The 20,041-nt window shown below is 36.3% G+C and overlaps 4 protein-coding genes across 14 annotated transcripts in view; 2 read left to right on the forward strand and 2 right to left on the reverse strand.

Moving 5' to 3' along the window:
* The window catches only part of LOC143150353 (uncharacterized), a 52,802-nt gene extending 38,336 nt beyond the window's left edge, over window positions 1-14,466 (reverse strand). The window contains exons 1-4 of one of the 2 annotated variants that reach the window (XM_076318548.1): window positions 14,326-14,466; window positions 12,499-14,268; window positions 4,943-5,068; window positions 4,052-4,557 (exon numbers count right to left, since the gene is read on the reverse strand). In XM_076318548.1, coding sequence (XP_076174663.1) covers window positions 4,052-4,206 — 155 coding nt within the window. In that variant the 5' untranslated portion in view covers window positions 4,207-4,557; window positions 4,943-5,068; window positions 12,499-14,268; window positions 14,326-14,466. Of the gene's footprint in view, window positions 1-4,051; window positions 4,558-4,942; window positions 5,069-5,263; window positions 5,487-12,498; window positions 14,269-14,325 lie in introns of those variants that run through there. The other variant, XM_076318549.1, reaches the window with a different exon arrangement.
* Window positions 7,338-14,639, forward strand: Sfxn2 (sideroflexin 2). Of its 7 annotated transcripts, none has more exons than XM_076318557.1 (9): window positions 7,338-7,447; window positions 8,891-9,080; window positions 11,237-11,407; window positions 11,845-12,043; window positions 12,683-12,808; window positions 12,878-12,944; window positions 13,029-13,128; window positions 13,213-13,260; window positions 13,837-14,639. In XM_076318557.1, the coding sequence occupies exons 2-9, from the start codon at window positions 8,926-8,928 to the stop codon at window positions 13,949-13,951; spliced, it is 981 nt and encodes a 326-aa protein (XP_076174672.1). In that variant the 5' UTR covers window positions 7,338-7,447; window positions 8,891-8,925; the 3' UTR covers window positions 13,952-14,639. The 7 variants fall into 7 exon arrangements, with proteins under 7 accessions (XP_076174672.1, XP_076174673.1, XP_076174671.1 ...); XM_076318558.1 differs by lacking the exon at window positions 7,338-7,447 and adding an exon at window positions 7,667-7,785; XM_076318556.1 differs by lacking the exon at window positions 7,338-7,447 and adding an exon at window positions 7,855-7,974.
* Window positions 14,365-16,055, reverse strand: LOC143150359 (anaphase-promoting complex subunit CDC26). 4 transcript variants are annotated; one of them, XM_076318573.1, is made up of 2 exons: window positions 16,040-16,055; window positions 14,365-14,960 (listed from the first exon to the last, which is right to left on the reverse strand). In XM_076318573.1, exon 2 carries the CDS (start codon window positions 14,954-14,956, stop codon window positions 14,741-14,743), a length of 216 nt encoding a protein of 71 aa, XP_076174688.1. In that variant the 5' UTR covers window positions 14,957-14,960; window positions 16,040-16,055; the 3' UTR covers window positions 14,365-14,740. The 4 variants fall into 4 exon arrangements, with proteins under 4 accessions (XP_076174688.1, XP_076174689.1, XP_076174687.1 ...); XM_076318574.1 differs by lacking the exon at window positions 16,040-16,055 and adding an exon at window positions 16,015-16,030; XM_076318572.1 differs by lacking the exon at window positions 16,040-16,055 and adding an exon at window positions 15,066-15,394 and having other exon boundaries at window positions 14,365-14,980.
* On the forward strand, window positions 15,642-18,669 carry Ing3 (inhibitor of growth family, member 3). The gene is made up of 6 exons (XM_076318550.1): window positions 15,642-15,984; window positions 16,423-16,494; window positions 16,596-16,958; window positions 17,053-17,470; window positions 17,549-17,747; window positions 17,843-18,669. Exons 1-6 carry the CDS (start codon window positions 15,957-15,959, stop codon window positions 17,957-17,959), a joined length of 1,197 nt encoding a protein of 398 aa, XP_076174665.1. The 5' UTR covers window positions 15,642-15,956; the 3' UTR covers window positions 17,960-18,669.
* Window positions 18,670-20,041: the final 1,372 nt, after the last annotated feature.

A 20,041-nucleotide genomic window follows, 5' to 3' on the forward strand; every position in this document is an offset into this window, starting at 1 on the left:
TTAAAGTACCTCTTACTTTAACTGACAAATAATTGGAAATACAGGATCACTGAAATTAGAAGTTATCAGTTATTACGTCTATTATTTGCAAATCTTTTCACGTAAACTATTTCCTTCTAACACGAGCATGATTATCCAATCAATAAATAGGTACAAATAATTGGAGTATTTTAATCACTCGAATCAAAAGAATGAATTGTAACTTTTGTTCTGTCATTGGAAAGATACTAAGACACGCGTAAATTTTCGTCTTGAGTTGTTCTATTAATTTAAGGCTTTCGTAGCATTAACCTGTGCTAGAGAAATAAACATTGATAGAGATAGACAATCTCCGAAAAGAGTAAACTTTTTCAAGTTTGCTTTTCAATTTTTGTTCTATCATCGGAAAGATATTAAGACACGCGTAAATTTTCGTCTTGAGTTGTTCTATTAATTTAAGGCTTTCGTAGCATTAACCTGTGCTAGGGAAATAAACATTGATAGAGATAGACAATCTCCGAAAAGAGCAAATTTTTTCAAGTTTGCTTTTCAATTTTTGTTCTATCATCGGAAAGATACTAAGACACGCGTAAATTTTCGTCTTGAGTTGTTCTATTAATTTAAGGCTTTCGTAGCATTAACCTGTGCTAGGGAAATAAACATTGATAGAGATAGACAATCTCCGAAAAGAGCAAACTTTTTCAAGTAGTCCGAATTGTTCAAACGGATGGAATTTATTCAAGTTACTCGAATAACCGAGTCACGTGAACTTTTTTCAAACTACTTTGTAACTGAGTTCCTCGAATTTATTCGAACTACTGGAATAACCGAGTTACTGGAATTTTTTCGAGCTACACGGACTGGGTTCCACACGATCGGATTAACAGTCGATTAGGTTCCTTGAACTGACTTTCTATACGTATCGAATTTCGTATTAAAATATTTGGAGTATTCGAGTGGCTCTTGTTATACAATATTCTTCACTCAGCGAGACACTGTACGACGCGATGAACAGAACGAGATTATTGCACGACTCTTATCACCCGTTGTACGTTGCGATGTAAGCATTATGGTAATATAATTAAACGAGGAAAAAGACTTTGATAAAATCTACTTTGTTAGGGCTGAATGTTACACGGCGATACAGGGCGGAATTGCGTTTGCGTTAATTAAAAATTTCGCGAAACTTCGCGTCCGTGAAATATAAAAAACACGCGGCGCGGGTACAGTATCGTTCATAATTTTTCAGTCGACAGATATTAATTAATTTTTACCCTTCGACGTTGTAAATTCGTAAATCTATACTGTGTATAATAATGAACTCGTAGACAATGGCTTGGGTGAAAAAATATCAAAATAAAGATCGTTACTTTTATTGTTAAAAACCATCGACCCTACCCAGACGGGAACAAACGAAACGAAGAAACGTAATGTGTTTTCGGATGAACATATTCGAGCTGACAAAATGAATCGAAATAAAAAAAAAAGATATTATTTCTCCGGTGATCGAGCAGTAAATAAACTTTCAGGGAGTCCAATTTCAAAAATTTACAAATTCGAACCGTGTATTAATCGTGATTGAAATTTCTAACAAATGATAGATGCACTCTAAAATCTTTCGTGGTAGGAATCGACACCTGTGTCTCAATTAACAATCTTCCAACAACGCTTAGAATAGATTTGCTTCATTTTGTAGAACGTGTTGACGACGTGATAATACTTAAAACCATACTAGTATTTCCAATGTAAAAATCGAATTCAACTGAAATAAAATTTAAATCAAGTCAACGGAATTAAATTATAGATGTTTTGTTTATATTTTATCTCGACCGTAAATGTTTTTAAGTAGCTAGAATTAGTTCCGTGTCAAACGAAATATTTTCACCACTGTGGAGTGAAATCAGCAATGACTGTACGAACAAGGTAGCGTTCGCTATGCGAGGAGTATGAGTCACGATGTCGGAGCCTTTTCCAAATCCACAGGTAATATCTGCATCCTACCTCAGAGACGAAAAAAAGTTTAATACGTCCACGTAAAACGCAAAAAAAGTCGCCCGAGAAAGTTGAAACACTTATCAAGCGACCAAGTCATGCTTATCAGTAATGCATGAGTTGTATCGATCCTATGAAAGAAGTAATACAAATTTATTTCTACCCCATTTTTATTAATATCGCGGCTCCTATTGAATAAGTATTCCGATCCTTCTTGCGTAAAATAAATAATCGATCATTTTTGGTGAAAGAAACACAACCACTAATATTGGTAGTTTGTACAGCAGGAGATAATCTTCAAAATGAGATATTGCTCGTTGATTGCTCAAATAGTCATAGTCCACGTTTGTTCAAGTGTAGAAAGATAAATAGCCACGAAATACACTGCTAAAAGTAACGTTGGTGATATATCTTCAATAAGGCAATCAATATTTAAAAAGTTATTCATCCGATCCAATATTTTTTCATATCTGTTGTTTAATTCATTCTCTAGACACAATATCCTCCAGCTGTTTACAACAGCTATGTCATTGATAAGTAAATTATTTACTTTGAGTTAATATTGCCCGTACATGGCATACGCAGGTCCTTGAAGTAAAATTCAACAGCTGGAGGGGAACAGTCTCATCATTTGCTATGGAATTCATCAGTTTAAAGAGAATATCATATTGTTTTCATCGTACACTTGAAACCATATGTCAACCCACGGTCGTAACTTATCCCATTCCAATTACTGTATTACTACCCTCAGCAGCTGTGATCTTGTAGACAATGGAGGAATAAAAACAGGGTGGAAGATTATACCATTCACGGTGAAATTAAAATTCTCGATACAAAGCGAATATTGTACACGTACTTAAAACCACGTACGAAAATAACAGGGTCACGATCTATCCTATTCCAGTGACTCTTTTACTACCACGAGCGTCCGTTATCTTACCGACAACGAAGAAACGAAGGTAGGGTAGAAAAATTGATGAATCAACGGGCGAAAGCCAGAAAAACAATGGGTAGCGTCATCCAACGTGAATTACCAAGCTTATTGGTCGAATAAATAGAATTTTAATGAACGACGACGATCCTGACTTCTTTCACAACCGTAAAAGTTTCAGCGAGAGCTTCGTGCGAGTCACAAGACACGAGTCATCGTAAAACTACTTCCGTTTGCAGAACAAAAGCCGCTTTACGAGAAGACTTACGACATGCAGAGCACGTAACTGCGCGGCCAACGACTACCCCGTTTTCATGGAAAATCTTGAAACACAGAAATTTATATATCACGTCGCGAATTGCGACAGATTTTGCAACAGTGAATGCGAGAAAACCTCTGGTCTCCGTCGACAAATCCACCGGAAGTATCACCGTTTTACGAGTTGAATCACGGTCTCGACGAAACGTGTATCGTCCTAACACAGGACGAGAGACCAAGTTCACCACCACGAAAAACCGTGCAATGTTACATCAAAAGTCAGCCACACGATCATCCTCCGACCCGGGAGGATCCTACCACCCGGGAAATCTATTACACTCGTTACTACACGTTACCCCTAAATGTAATCAGACGATTCGTATCGCGCATAATATCGGTACACTCTTTCCCCGACACGTGAGTGACCATCCGTTCAGTCGAATAAAAGCGACGGTGAACGGCAGGTTTCCAACGTCGTCCGTCGCTCGCCGTCGGCCAGAAATGCGAGTAGCCTTAATTACGGTCTAACTCGAAATTCGTCGACGAGACCGTTCCGTCCGCTGCGTTCTTATCAAACACGTTTCACACATACACACGCGCGACACGACGCCCGCCGTGAAACACGATGTATATACACACACGACAAAACAATCGTGCCGAGACTTTTGCCTGCGAGCAACGGCATGACACGCTCGCTCGTAGCTTCCTGCGACCGACGATCGGTCAAAACAAGCTCGAATTCGAACGAAACCACGGGTGCACGATCTGCGAAAGGGGGCTATAGTGACACAGTGGAGGGCCTGGTGAAACGAAATGGAAAATAAAGCCGCGGAAAGAGAGAAAGGAAGAAGAGTCGGAGGCACGAAGAGTTCACGTAGCAGGCACGCTTACCTCTTGGTGGCGTCGAGCAATGCGCCCTGGAAGCACTTGGCACCGTGAACGAAGGACACGACGACGATGTCCGGTAGCGCGGACTCGACGGTCACGAGGATCTTGTCGCCCCTGGCGAGCGTGAGCGCGGACAGGGCCACCGTGTCCGCCGCCATCTTGGCTCGTTAGAATTATTGCTCCTCGCCGTGTCGAGGCCCGTCGTCTCTCTCTCAGCGGATGACGTGAGGAGCGGCTGGGGCTGCCTCACTCTCCTCCGTGTGTACGGAGGCCATGGGCTCTCCAAGGCATGCTAGGGGTGGGGGAGACAGGAGGGCAGTCTCTGGCTGTTTGCTTGCTCGCTTGCTCGCTTGTTCGCTCGCTTGCTTTCCTAGCAGCCACCACCGTCAGCCGCGCCGCGTTTCACATCCACGCACAGCTGGGCACTCGCGCCTCAACGCGCATGCGCTCGACGATATTCCCACTACGCCGACGCAGGGATGTCACGCGACGCTATCGGACCCCTGGTTCTACGAAAATATCATAATTATTCCTTAGGATTGCGTCTTATCGCTAAACGAAACGTATCGGTGATCTATTATTTTAATACTTAACCGACGATATCTTACGTAGATACTCGTTACACGTTACGCTGATATCACCGATACGATTTGTTGCTATGCGATTGCGGTTAATTAATTAATACGAGAGCGTAAAAAATACTACAATAGTGCTCACTGAAATTTGGAGATTCGTTAATATCGTTATCTAATCAACGGACGGGTTTCACTCGAAATGTAATTATAAGTCGATTAGGGCTTCCTTATGTTTCGTACATTTTCAATAAAAATATCTTAGTAGGTCTTGCAAAAGTGAAATGTGCGAGAAGAATGTTCTATTGACTACGTTACTTACAATGTAAATGTTCCAAAATGAATCCCAAAACGGAGACCTTACTCAGTGTATCATTCGTACGGCACTGTACTCTGTCCCAGGACCGTAGACAATGTCCACAGCGCCCTTCGCCTTCACAAACAAACCCTACAAAGAGTATAGGCTAAGTTAGAAAGTAAAAACATTTTTCGGACAATATATCTCTCGTCTTTTAATCGAACGCATATTCCCCCTTGTAATTTATTTTATCCGAGGCAGGGTGGGTTGGTCACCCGGTATTGAGTATGATTTTTGTTTCGCACGATACATGCCCTGTTTAAATACACTACTCGACACACATACTTTTTGGAAGCATTCTTTCTCCATGGCACGGTGGGGACAGCCTGAAAGAATGAGCCACTATTCCCTATAGAAACATATTCCGTCTGAATCTGTTTTATTAGCACCGCCCTGTCATCCTTATTTCTTCATCGGTCGGGTATTTTGGCACTTGTAACTTTTTTTATAACTCCGGGAGAGAAAAACATAAAGATTATCAGTAATCACATGGCACTCCCTTTTTCGCTTGCTTTGCATATGGCTGCATGTGGATCTGACAAAGAGGCCACGCAATCTTTAATATTTAAACGATATCGCAGACAGAAGGATCTCAAGATTTGTCTCTCTAATCAACGTTAATTGATACATGATTGAATGTGTTTTTTTTTTCTTCTAGAACTTGTTTGTTGTGCTCGCCTTCGGGGCAATGTTTATTCCATCTGGTCAGTCAAGAAAAGCTTTTCTTACCAGTCAAATTAAAACAAACAAAACATTTGTTTAAAACATTGTTATTGTCTTCGAGCTTCGAACTCTAGAGTAATTCGTATATTATTTTACATTACACGATTCTGTGTATTTAATATACATTACGTCTCGTTCATTTATATATATACCATTTGTAACATTAATGTGTATTGTATAATAAGGTTAGACAGTTCATCGATATCTATTAATCACATAACGTACGCCGGAAGTTTGCAGAGGGCTAAGCAGTAACCGGGAAGATAATGCAAACCGAAATTACATCATAAATATTACGAAATAATAATTCGTGACAGTTTTAGCTACAATATGGTGACGCGTGACGAACGAGGTCGAGTTCTACTTTTCGCGAGCACGGAAGTGTACAGGCTTAGTCAGTCTCGTGCACCAATTTTTCGTACACTGGCTGCCTTGCATAGGCTACGAAAGAAAAAAAGAACGTACAGTCGTGAATGTGCAAGACAGAACGGATGAACGTCGCGAAAGAAAATCACGCCACGAACATTTCAGGAATTCGACAGGAGCGCCCGTGAACTTGATACTGTCCGCTGACCTCCAGGCGTTATTTAAACTTTCTCTGCTTGCTTCGTTTCATAACATTAACAAAGAGGTCTCGTGTGTGAGAACGAAATGATGGCAAAAAGAAAACGAAGAAACGATATCAACACGGGCTCAAGTTTCCGTGAATAGGGATGAAAGCAGAACATCGAGACTAATGAGCTTTATTTGCATAGGACAGTACTTTAACGATGCTGTTTAGTAAACAGGATTGCAACGTAATAGGTATACGAAGTCCATTTGACCGGACATGTACGTAGTATATATCTTCGATATTAGCTCTACATTGTCAATATTATTGCGCAACTCAGAATATTGCGCACTCCATATCGAGCGTTTAGGGCGTTCTTCAAATTGACATGATATTCGGAAGTATATACCTTAAATAATCCTAGCAAACAAAAATATTATCATAATAGGAAATCTTAAAGAAATAAATTCCAGCTTTGTTGTTGCCGTCTCTTATTGATAAATCGGCCTTGGAAAAATTGACAACTGCTCGCGTCATCTTTACATAGTCAAGTGTACCAATACATCTTTCAGTATTACCAAAATTATTTACGGTTTCGTTAAAAAATAATTCATAGAAAGATTTATTTCAAACGTATTCGGTGCTTAATACTTTCCATGTAACTATATTAATTTTGTGTACGCGAAATTTATTTCGACCTATTTTTACTATCACATGTGCATGTAGACATTGAGACATCGCAAGAATGTACCTTTATTACGAACTTATTTAAGAATCTATCGTTAAAATAATGTTAAGAAATATATGAAACTTTAATGATCCGTGTAATAAATCAATTTGCTAAAATTTATCATTATTGGGTCGCGTGAATCGTTAGTACGGTAACTGTGTTACCTAATGCGAGAATGTCGGCAGAGCACAAAAGGAAAAAGTTATTCAAAATTATCGATCTTTTTACTATTCGCGATAGTCAGATGCGTAATGTGCTCCCCATAAGAAAGAAAAGGACCGTTGATACGAAGCGCATGGAACGTTGATAATAATAATAAAGAAATTGATGCGGGTGGGAGAAGCGCAGGAGCGTAGCAAGGTAGTTCGGGCTCGTGTCGGGCGCTGGCCAATCAGCTGACGTGTGCGCTCTCCCGGTGAACATCAGAACGGAGCAGGCTCTCCAGAAGTGACACGCGCGTATCACGGTAAGCGGACAAGAAAAACTATGACTTGTAGAAAAAATGAGTTACATAATATATGTGGTCGTGCACGAGTAGTTTAACGTGGAGCGGCCAAAGGTGGGGAAAAAAGAGCACGATGCTCGCCGGTCACTTTGCGATATCGTTCTTGAATGAAAATGTGCCGGTACTACGGTAGAAACTGGGTCGGTCGTCGACTGCCATCTTCTGTCGGCAGTGGATGGTCGATAACCACCGTGGACCTCGAACCCTGTACGAAATCCTATTCAAAAACGAAATCGCGCAAGTGTCTTGTCGCGGCGTTGCACCAAAGAACGAGAGAACTGGTGAAGCCGGTGAAGAAGGTGTGCCAAACGAAAACGAACAAAACGCGCACGTAACATGACAGACGTGCATTCGTCGAATGGTGTTCTTTAGGTTAAGCCGCGTTTCGAGGAAAGTTGAACATCACTGGAGAGGGCCCACGGACCGTACGACACGAGTGTGTACGATCGGATATCGGACTCTACCGACGAAACCGAGTGGCTCACGGGGTTCGAATGTTCCTTTAAAGTCTCACTGACCATTGAACGTACCGCTCCATAGAAAACAGTGTCGAATAATCGATACATCAGCTATTGGGTCATAACGAACGATCGTTTAAGTACACAACGGGAAATACCGTTAATTTAAATGCCACACGAGCATTTAAAGTTTAATTCTAGTATTTATAAATCGCATCAATTTTCATTCCTTTGGTACGGTGAAAATTTATAGTTACGGTAATATAACGGAAAAGGAAGAAATGAATATCTTCAATGCATTTACATAGAATAAGTACGCAGTGAAGTAATATAGTGATCTTGGCATGTGATTGGAACGTTCAACCTACAGTATTTAGAATTTAATTCACTGTGTTACACAATTTCGGGGTTTCTCGACGTTAATTATTAACAATTTCGTATTACCTGGACAATTGTTATTGATTGATACGTACATTTCTTTGACATTCCTCTCGTACAGAATAATTAACTACAAACTATACGAACACATAATGCTACGTTGTTAAGTTATCGTTTGCCTTCTAAATAAACTGTATTTGAAATTCAAGGTATGTACGAGAGTTTTAAATAAGACTTATCAAAAGTTAAAAATAAAAATAAAATAGATATGGCAATCACGTATTAATCTTGCATGTCGTTAATCTATATTTGTTATATTTTTAAATAGCTACTCGCGCAGATAGTGTTTAATTTATATTTTTTTTTCATTAAAATTTTATTGTAGTAAGTTTATGACATAACGATATTATGACTACTTTGGAATGTAAAACCCGTTCGCGTTGGCATCTATAAATATGTTGTTACGAGGCATTCGCAAGTTCATCGTGTTTTTATTTTTTTAAATAGCACATTAGTGTATGGTACTTTGAACATCAGACTAATCGACGGTGTTTCGCGTCTGTTGAAGAAAGTTAAGGCGACAGTAGCCCTCGATCGACGAAAATGTCGGACGGGAGAGTGGACATAGACAAACCATTGTGGGATCAAAGTACCTTCGTAGGTAGATGGAAATATTTCGCCTGGGTTACTGACTTCAGAACCTGCGTCGTTCCCGATTCTGAGTTACTCAATGCGAAGAAATTGTGCGAGGACTACAAGTAAGTACACAGCGAGAAAGATCGGTTACATAGGTTTGCTTGAACACAGGCCAATTTTGTACCAGCTAGGAATATGAGGCTAATAATATAAAAATAGACCTTATAAAGAAAAACATTGTGGCATCATAATAGAACGACCTATTTTACTCCGTGAATGAATGTATTTTGGAAATTACGTCAATCGAAAAATTGGAATACATGGGGGTTACAAGGGGATCAACGGGAGTGTTTGAAAATGGACGCATCAAGGGCACCTCGGATCGTTTATGGTCTGTTAACAACATTTCACATGATTCTTATTGCAGATCGAAGAGAATAACTAGAAGAGTTCAGTCGTGTTGAGTTTTAGATCTGTCGAAAAATTTGAAAGTAATACAATGAAAACGAAGTCCAATTGAATTTATATTAATATTAATATTATGGCAATGTAAGTGTCGATCTGACAAAAAAAGAGAATTAAGGAAATATATACATTTATATTTTCTTCGCGATGTTGAAATTCGTCAAAGGAATCTGTTGATAAATTTTAACTGCTTAAATTAAACAAATTTTTTTCTAACAGAATTTACAATTATTACTATTATAGAAAATACTTTATTGCAAACAATGTTGCAAGAATATTAAACTGTTACCGAGCATTTTTGTGATTATTTGCATAAATTTGGCACAAAAGTGGAAAAATTGTAAATGGAAAAATTACCTGCAACATATTTTAATACTTGTTTCGTTAATACCATTTAAGGCATGTGACTCAGAAATAATTTACTTTTATTGCGTGATTATCGCGGAAATATTCACTGAAATAGTGTTACATAATAAACGTTATCAGTATATTCTTTGCTGTGTTCAGCATTTCAAGGTTGGAGCAGCATCTTGAATACACAAATAATTGTCATAAAATTTGTATTTTTCAAACAATCGACTCATTTAACGAAGCAATTATTAATTTCCACCGTGTCAATTATATTTATTCATTGTAGAAGAATTTTCGTCCATTGCATAAAAATTGTATGATATACACGGTGTCTCGGCGCAATGCATAAATTAATCCATTAAAAATGTTGGCACAAAGTAAAGAATATAGGGTGTGTCAGTTCAATCAATAAATCAATGTACGAAGAAAAACTGAAGATGGTAAAAGGAAGTGAAAAAAAATCAGTAGTTGCAAGACGTTTCAATGTTTTTCCGTCAAATGTTCTAATTTTGCTAATAAGTTGAAGATGAAAAATGTTAACATCGGCTATGCTGAATGATGATTTAAAATTTATTTTAAGGATTATTTTAGTACACATAAGATACCGAAATCCTTAAAAGCAAATGTTATCTTGTAACTATCAAGTTCAATTAAATAAAAAAAAAGGAAAAAACGAAGTTAACCTTGAATGATACTTCCATCTGCTGATTTTTCTGTGAAATTCTAATTACCTTCCTAATCAATTATGATAAAGTTGACTTTAAAATGTTCTTGACGCCTACCGATTTTGGTTTATGAATTTTCGTCCTGATCTTTCCGATATCTTTCAACCCCCTACGTTACATTTTAATATTACACGTTTTGCCTCCCGACTGATGACCACGACGCAGGTGGTTGACCATATAACTCATATAGTAACCGTAGCGTGGACAGAAGAGCGATTTTATGAGAAACGGAAGTAGTAAGAACATTACATCCGATCAAACTTTTGTTTTAAGGTTAATCGGGTCATTGAACGGTTTATGCGCGCGGTACCGCGAAAATAATTTTTAAAGTCTCTCGCGACGCAAATATTACTCAACAGTGCATACATTTATTTTCATATTTCAAAACGAGAATTTACAAATTGATTACGGCACGAGCGATATAAACATTTTATGAGCGAAGGAAGCATGTAATGCTTCGAAGTATTTTAAGAGTCATATTAAATGCAATAATGGAATTTCCATATCATGAATATTAAACGTTACACTTCCGCCATAACCTAATTTTAATATATACACTGTATATTTAATGTGCGTTATCTAATTATTTTTCAACTACAGGCCGGGTAAATATTATCGTGGCAATGTAACAAAAAATTCCAGGCAACCAAAAATTTATAACATGTAGTCGAGTGTACTGTAGTTGCTTGTTTTCTTTCTTTGCGTCTACGAAAATCAATAGTACGTTTATCCCTTAGACATGGGAAAGAGCCAGTTGGTACAACCCAAGAGCAAATCATCTATGCTAAGAAGCTTTACGAGTCGGCCTTTCATCCCGACACCGGTGAACTGCAGAATGTCTTTGGCAGAATGTCCTTTCAAGTTCCAGGGGGAATGGCTGTAACTGGCGCCATGCTTCAATTCTACAAGTAAATTATACGATGGCACTCATAAAACTGCACATTATCGTTTCGTGTTACAAACTCGTACGGATCGACATTTGGCGCGAACGGTCGACAAAATCGACAAAATCAAAAAATTTTTAAACAGAGATAAGAGCATTGCTATAATGTAAACATTAACGTGGTTGGAAGTACAATAGACTGTCAAGATTGAATAATTCCATAAAATTTCCAAAGATTTTTCAGTATCATAGAGTAGTAGTGAACATAAATTAGAACCAACGACCTCGTAAATAAATAAATTAATTAATTAACTGTAACGTAACAAAATGTCTTCGCACAAATATTAACGTTCGTTATGTACAATACTCGAGGAGAAACCATTATTCGCTTTATCGCGAGTGAACTATTAATTACACAGGTATTTAACACTGTGTGTTGTTCAATCGTAATAATCGTTGCAGAACAAACACCGCTGTGATTTTCTGGCAATGGGTGAACCAATCGTTCAACGCGTTAGTCAACTACACGAACAGAAATGCCAACAGTTCTATGACAAACTTCCAGTTGATGATGGCTTATGCAAACGCTACCGCAATGGCGATGTTCACAGCGATACAATGCAAATCGTTTTGGGCGAAACGCGCCAATCCGCTAATGGCGGTAGGGTAGAATTTCGTATTTTCGATTACAACATTCCAACCTGAATTAATCCTCAGCTGATGGAGCAAGGTCGAAGTGACTCACACTGTTCTTTCACAGCGTCATGTCTAACTGTAGCGGAGACAAAATTAACTGGCTGCTCAAGGTCACCGTGGGGCTATCCCCCACCATACTATTCAGTTAGATCGCCGATCTATATTTTAGTTCTTCGCGCAGCCCACAGGCGCACCCTATCTCTTGATAGGGACACGCTAGCGTGACGTAATTCTAGGTTAGGTTAATAACAATATATATCCTACCATTGTACAGTAAATTCATATTTATCTTCAATTCTAGATATATTTTATTTATATATCTAGAATAAATTATACTTTACTTAATCCTTCAAGTCATATCGTGTATCACAACTCTGATACGATAAAATCGTGTTATTATTATTATAAAGGAGGTCATACCTGACATGATTCACAGTTAGAAAACTAGCCTTGAGTGGTCACTTGCGTGTGATCCAATTATAGTGGTTCACCGTATCAGCTGAGAATTAAACAATGCATAATAAAAATATTTCTATTTGCGCTCCTTCAATTTTGATCTAGCTTTCTAACATACCTGAATAAAAAGAGAAACTTTTATTTGCAGCGTTACGTGCCATTCGCTGCAGTTGCAGCAGCCAACTGCGTGAACATTCCCCTGATGAGACAAAATGAAATAATCAATGGGATCGAGATCAGCGACGAGAACGGCAAGAAACTTACAAAATCAAAGGTAGATTGCATTACAATGCTACGATGTAAACCGTATCGAATGATGGAGAGGTGAACGCATTCCTTTCAGCTCGCCGCTACCAAAGGTATCAGCCAAGTCATAATCTCGAGGATTATTATGTGTGCGCCTGGCATGCGTAAGTGAATATGCAATTAAAAGAAAAAATACAATGTCCAACGTAATTTGTACTGCTATAATAAAATTCAAATTTGTTTGCCAGTGATTGTGCCAATAATAATGGAGAGACTTGAGAAGTATCATTGGATGCAAAGAATCAAACCGTTACACGCACCGATACAAGTTATGATAGTCGGTTGTTTGTAAGTATCTTTGTACATTTATTTTGTTTCGGTAGATATCATATAAATAGTGAACAAAAATTTATATTCGTGTTAATATTTCAGTTTAACGTTTATGGTGCCTACTGCTTGTGCAATATTCCCACAAAAATGGTAAGAATTAACAAAGTTTCCGTATTTGTACAGAAATATTTTTGTACATATACATGTCCATACACAAAATTTATCTGTTGGTAGTATACTTGTATTTTTACAATTTTCAAATTTTTTACAAATTTGTTACTTTTTGAAACGTGTCACTCTTATCGCAAACGAGCAACACAACCTTTTTTTATAATCAATATCAGTTTATTTGAAATGTTACAACTCTATTTTCTGTTAACGTATTCATTACTACATTAGTTTTTGCTCAAGTTGAGTGGAGCACAAAATTTATTAACTTTTATATTTAGTAAAAGGTAATGTTTATTAGTATAATATTTATTAGAATATTAAAAAGTACAAAAAAATGGAATATAAAATACTCAATTATTTCAAATTATGTAGCTCTGAAAACACACAGAGCTACATAGAATTGGAACAATTATTTTTAATTTCTTGTTATTTTTACAATATGAATGATTCAAGATTGAACATTCAATAATTGACGCGAGGATCAATGCATTAATAAATATTTCAATTTTAATTTACATACAGAGGTCGCATATATAGTTTGCATATGTTTTTCAGCTCGATTGAGTCAAGCACTTTGGAACGTTGGGAACTTGAAAATTATGAGCAATTAAAGAAGAACTGCGAAAATGCAGATATACCTACGTATTTATACTTCAACAAAGGTTTATAATGTATCAAAACATTTAGTCATGGTAAAAGAACGTTCGAGGCATGCCTTCTATCGCCTTCTATGAGAATCATAATAACTTGATGAATCATGGAATTGAAGAAACTTTTGCATACTTTATGAAGTTCAAGTAATTGTAGTTTTCTGCTAATTCAGAACATGAAACAAGTTCTGCGGAGAACACACACAATACCAAATGGTATGACAATACCTGCATTTTGAATAATTTCTATTCTATATAGGGCCACATTTTTTAATTTTAAGTTCCGTTGTATGTGCTACGAGATACCACTTTGATACTTAACTTACATTTCCGTAATCTGCAACAATTATCTTCTATCATAGAGATTAATAATATAAATACCGACAATACATACCTTTAGCCGTGAAGTAAAATCACCTTACTACACAGAAAATATTTCGAACAGCAATAATTTATTTCAACTGAACGCTCAATTGTCTTACTTTGATTAAATTAGGTAAAATGTATTATTTAAGTAGTTAAGCTGCGATACCGTAAGTTTTCACATTATATTGTTAACCACTGGGGATGTGTCTTAAATTTTAAAGGACTGTTGACGGTCTACTATCACTACCTCCCTGAATTGTTAAATGAAACTAAAAATGCTGCCATGTATATTTCAGTAATATTACAATAAACACTGGAAAATAACTCTTTGCGAATCGTTTCATTCAATCGTAGATCTTGGTTGATAATATAGTAACGTTAAAATATGCATTAAAAAATTGATAACCCACATGAACAAATTTATAACCTAATGTCATGTAAAACTATATATTAGGCCGTGAATGCGATGCTTGATTCTGCGGCATAAAACCAATACGTTCTTGGATTTCACTTTGCGGCACTTTACCGCCCCACGAGGGAGGGTTGAATGCTGGTTGTCTTTCAGATTCTTTTTTGGCTTCGAGAACTTTTCTCATTCTCTCGTATTCTTGCAGATCGTCTAATCGTAAGTCGATTCTCGTCGGGCTGCGCCGTATCATTTTACTGAAAATAGTTGAAGAAACCTTTCCTTTAGTATTAAAAAGTCGCGCTGCACGCTAAGGAATGTTGGCAACACAATGATCAAACAAATGAATCGCCAGTTACTACCTTTAAAATTTTAAGTTTACACAACCTTGTACCAATCCAATTACATCAATGAAACCATGTCACACAAATTGTACAGTAGTTTAGGATATTATAATCAATGTTTATCATTTGTTGAAATATTTATGAACATTTACAACGCGTTATTAAACAGTTGAAATTTCAATACATTTAAGAACACCTAAAATCAACTAGAATCTAACATTATTACCCAAAATTTATTTCATTTTACAATGTGACCATATTTTATTCAAAAAGTACACACAACGTTTTACTAATTTTATAGCATAAAAATAATAATTACACATCCTGTAACATTTGAAAATGTTAAGCAATGATTTCACTTTGATTCGTTGCAACAAAGCACATATTAACATACGTGCAGTTAAAAATTAAAATTATGTAAAAAATAAAATAGATTACAAAACAAATAAAACTAAAAAAAGTATTGCGAGTTTAATTAATTGAAATGGTTAGTTAAAAGAGAAAACTGTAACTACATAAGTTAAAGAATAGTTTGCACAAGGTATCAGGTCTCTATAAAGACATCCCTGAACCTTAGGCTAAGATGGCGGATTACAACGAATAGATAACTGGCCAGTAATAATTCCGAAATAAATAGCATTACCGAGAATACATTAATTACTGAGTCACTTATTTTTGCGGAAATGACATTCTTTATACGATATATCGTAGGAATTATTCTTAGATTTGCACCATTTACAGAACTAACGTGAAAATGTGGGTACAACAAGGGATTTGGCCGCCGTAAACACGCTTCCGATCGAGTGCTACAATTTTCGTTATTTTTGCCACGGCGGCAAGCACTCCCCTTTAGTAAATTGTAAATAATTGTAAATTAAGCACCAGGCAACGAAGTGCCAGCACGAAAGGATGCTTTACTTGGAAGATTATGTCGAAAGTACGTAAAAACGAGACATGCTTTGCTTACCCAGCTTCTCAAGAAAGTTACTAACCTTTCCGAATATACTCCCTCGTGAAAATATCGAAAACTTTTCCTAAAGCAAATATCTTTGTAGATATTGTGTTATCACATATAATCACTTAAAGGCTGCCTTGTTATTTTACTCTAAAATTAAATACTGCATATATAACTACTTTCTTGACGTTCCATTCTGTGTAAGTTTTAGGTTAGTTATATGTTTTCTAAATGGTTTATAGCCATCTCTGATCTTACTCATATATTTTAAAGTTAAACTACTCTTGTACTACATCTAATGAATAGTATACGAATACTTTGACAATTGTATCAGTTGGATAAATGTTAATTATTCTTAAATAATTGATCTTTTTTACTTTAAATTTATTTGGTTATGTTGACCTTCTGTTGTGGTTTCAGTGATCGAGCACCTACCACAAGAATTAAGAGACCGATTCACAGAAATGAGAGAAATGGACTTAGGTGTACAAAGTATGTATCATTCTGAACTATACAGAACTTAGTTTTACACGCATAGTAAGTACTTTTACCCTGTTCAAGGATTATTCTAATAAATGTTCCGATTGTTTCAGATTCAATGGATAGTTTAGAAAAAAAAGTAAAGACCTTCTTTTCAAATGCAAAAAAAATGAAGCCTAGTGAAAAAGAAGCAGAATACGAAGCCATTAGAAGAGAGTATTATAAGACTTTAGAGGATGCAGATGAAAAGGTGCACTTAGCTAACCAGATGTATGATTTAGTAGATAGATATTTGAGGAGATTAGATCAGGAACTGCACAAATTTAAAATGGAACTAGAAGCAGATAATAAAGGTATCACAGAAATATTGGAAAAGAGGTCACTGGAATTAGATCAACCACCTACGAATAGCAGTCAAAAAGAGAATCGGTATAGCTTTACATCATCCAGTAGGTCACGAGACAATCACAGTCATTGTAAGTAAAGATATTTTGTTATAATTCTGAACTACATATTATTGTATGCACATACAAAAAATACATACATTATAACTGTATAAATATTTTGCAGCTCGGGCAGAGAAGAGAAGAGATTCAAATGCATCCTCTACTTCGATAGAAAAACGTTTAGCTATAGAAAAAATTTCACCGAGTCTTCCTGAATCGCGACCAGCTTCTGCAAATTCAGGACCAATTATTGCCGCTACAAGCGTGCCATCTACCCCTACTGCCATTGCAAATTCTGTTGGCTCTGTAAGTTATAATCTTGGTCACATAGGAGCTGGTGGAAACGCCATTGCAGCTGCAGCATCTCAGGCAATTGCTGCTACTCAGCAAATGCAACAAGGCAGACGTACTGCCAGTTTGAAAGCTAGTTACGAGGCTATCAATACTGGTGGTGTGCACGCGGCTGAGTTTAGTAGAGAATTAGCTGGTGCTGCTCAAACAGCTATTGCAGCTATACAAGAAACAACTAAGAAGCATAAAAAGTACGCATCTTTTGTCAAGAAGGAGTGCGTTAAAATTTTGATCTCTATTTTTTTTTAAATTAATATTATGTATTTTAGAAAAGTAACGACTGCTGTTCCAAGTTCAAGTGTAGTTGCTGCCTCCATTCAGCAACCAGTATCGCCTCCAGTCATAACTACAAATACACAAGTTGTGGATTCGGATAATCCAGATTGGACATATGATCCAAACGAGCCAAGATATTGTATATGCAATCAAGTATCTTATGGAGATATGGTCGCGTGTGACAATTCAGATGTAAGTTAAATTTTTTTTTATTTGATTCATTTCTCAGTAGAACAGAAGTAATTTTCATACTTATGAATTAATTTTTCTACCATTACTTTTTGTAGTGTCCATTTGAATGGTTTCACTATCCATGTGTGGGTATCACTGCACCGCCAAAAGGCAAGTGGTACTGTCCCCAATGTACATCTTCTATGAAGAGACGCGGAGGTCGGAAAAACTGATTCTATTATAATCAGTGCAAATACAATGAGAAAAAATTGCTACTACCTCTTAGGCACTGTCCGTCAAGTACCAACTTAGTTAGGAAGCTGTTAATTCTGATTTTATATGACTTTTTAAATGTGTTTAAAGTTTAAGTCGTAATTTTATCTGGTCTTGGTCTTATCTTATGAAATTTGAATTTCTGTTTCTAAAGCAGAAGGATGCAGTTTATTTTTTACTGCGTTTTGTAGATAAAACAAAAGGTGAGATGGTGCAAAAAGTGAGCTTTGAACAAATTTCGTTTTAAGAAGTTCCGCGTACAACTACTGCAAATATTTTTATATTTTTTGCACCATTCTGTACTACGACCACATTAGATAGTTTCTACGAATTTACATTGAAAGGTAATCTTTTCCTCTGGATACGATACAATCGATTGACTGATACCAGAGGTAATTTCCACTGTGAATTTTCGAAATTTACGTTTCTAATTTACGTGACGTCAGACAACTTTTGAACAATCTTCGTGTATTTACGTACTCCTGTTAGTTCAGACGTGCTTAGTGTCTCGCTGACGACTGTGCGAGCAATAATGTTTCAAGTGTTCCACGCTTTCAGGAAATAAAAAATAAAGGAAAAAAGCTGATACAAACGAATCGCGAAAATACTACTTTCGAAACGGAGTAATGTAGCTACTTGGTGTATAAATAAAATGATCGATGCAGATTTATTATTCGTGTTATTGAAATTCATAAACATTTTCTTTAGATCTTTTGATTATTGTATTTTGTCATATTGCATATTTATTTATGTTGTATAAATTTATAATCGCGGATTTTCGATTCAATTTAACCCTTTTGATTTAGCAGAATCACCCCAAAAGCGTATGGTTGTATAGTCCGCCTCGCCAGCAACATGTATATGAGCAATAATATGTCATTATCTTAGATATGCAATTATTATTTTGAAAATGATTATATAAACAAAATAGAAGTACCGCTAATGGCGCGTGAATAAGAACAAATTAAAAGCGGAGAGTAAGTACAGGAACAAATAAGGAACAAGTAATATAGGATCAAAAAAATTAAATGATGCAGTTGAGAAAAAAAAATTAAAAGGTGGTCGCCAGTATTGACCACCGGCTCAGGTAATCAGTGGTTACACCGATTACCAAGGAATCAACTGATATCCATGCTGATCCGTGGAGTGTCTAGGTGTCCAAAATGGAAACGTCTGTCCACCGCGGAGGCTCCCAGGAGTATGTGATTTTCGGCAACGGAGGTGGGTCTATTTATACTATCGAAGAGGTGTTACGTCATAGATTTACAGTTACTTCGATTGCCTTTGTTCGATCTAATCGAAAACTTGTTTTATAAACAAAGAATATTTCAACAAAATGATATTTTAAGCCATTATTTATAGTAGGATATTCTAATAATTACTTAAACTATTGTTCAATGATGATTATTAATAAGTACGATCGATAAACAGCAAGATATTGCGAAATTGATGAAGACGAACAGTTTCAATGAATATTTGTTCATTTATGCATGCTCCGAATATTGATATTTCAAAATGCATCTTATTTATAAATTCTAAATTGCTAATTAGGTCATAGAAATTAATTTTGATCGAGATTCGAAGTAAAAATAGCGGTTATTGACGCGTTGTTTAAATTATTAAAAATATTAAAATCGAAAAATAAATATAGATGTATCAAAACAAGTAAAATAAATGACACAAACAAAAAATTAAACAAAAATAAGCAACGTACTAAGCAACGTTTAAATTCATATTGACAGATTGCCAGTTTACTTCTCTAGTGACATCTATTTTGTACGGTGAGAAACACAAATGATCTATAGCAACAGATGAAGTATACCATAGAGGTTACACGCTATATATGAAAATTTTTTTCTAGTAACTCTACAACAGTAAATTTACTTTCAATAGCACGAATCGTTTTCTGAGTATACAGTATATACTCTCTTTATGTAAGTATAAATTATAAGCTGCTACAAAAAGGACTGATACTTTACGTAGTTATCTCAAGGGCTTTGTTCCCTTATCTATCACATTTAATTTTAATTCTTCTAACTCAT

The sequence above is a fragment of the Ptiloglossa arizonensis genome, chromosome 8 (assembly GCF_051014685.1).
Source record: "Ptiloglossa arizonensis isolate GNS036 chromosome 8, iyPtiAriz1_principal, whole genome shotgun sequence".
Taxonomy (NCBI): Eukaryota; Metazoa; Arthropoda; class Insecta; order Hymenoptera; family Colletidae; genus Ptiloglossa; species Ptiloglossa arizonensis.

What these genes read in the sequence shown, in the direction of transcription:
- Sfxn2 (XM_076318557.1), top strand. Translation starts at nt 8,926, where the DNA reads ATGTCGGACGGGAGAGTGGACATAGACAAACCATTGTGGGATCAAAGT. An exon ending in AGAAACTTACAAAATCAAAG is followed by an intron (nt 12,809 to 12,877) that starts GTAGATTGCATT and finishes CATTCCTTTCAG; the next exon opens with CTCGCCGCTACCAAAGGTAT. An exon ending in TATGTGTGCGCCTGGCATGC is followed by an intron (nt 12,945 to 13,028) that starts GTAAGTGAATAT and finishes TTTGTTTGCCAG; the next exon opens with TGATTGTGCCAATAATAATG.
- LOC143150359 (XM_076318573.1), bottom strand. Translation starts at nt 14,956, where the DNA reads ATGATACGGCGCAGCCCGACGAGAATCGACTTACGATTAGACGATCTG.
- Ing3 (XM_076318550.1), top strand. Translation starts at nt 15,957, where the DNA reads ATGCTTTACTTGGAAGATTATGTCGAAA. An exon ending in CTTGGAAGATTATGTCGAAA is followed by an intron (nt 15,985 to 16,422) that starts GTACGTAAAAAC and finishes TTGTGGTTTCAG; the next exon opens with TGATCGAGCACCTACCACAA. An exon ending in TCGCGTGTGACAATTCAGAT is followed by an intron (nt 17,748 to 17,842) that starts GTAAGTTAAATT and finishes TACTTTTTGTAG; the next exon opens with TGTCCATTTGAATGGTTTCA.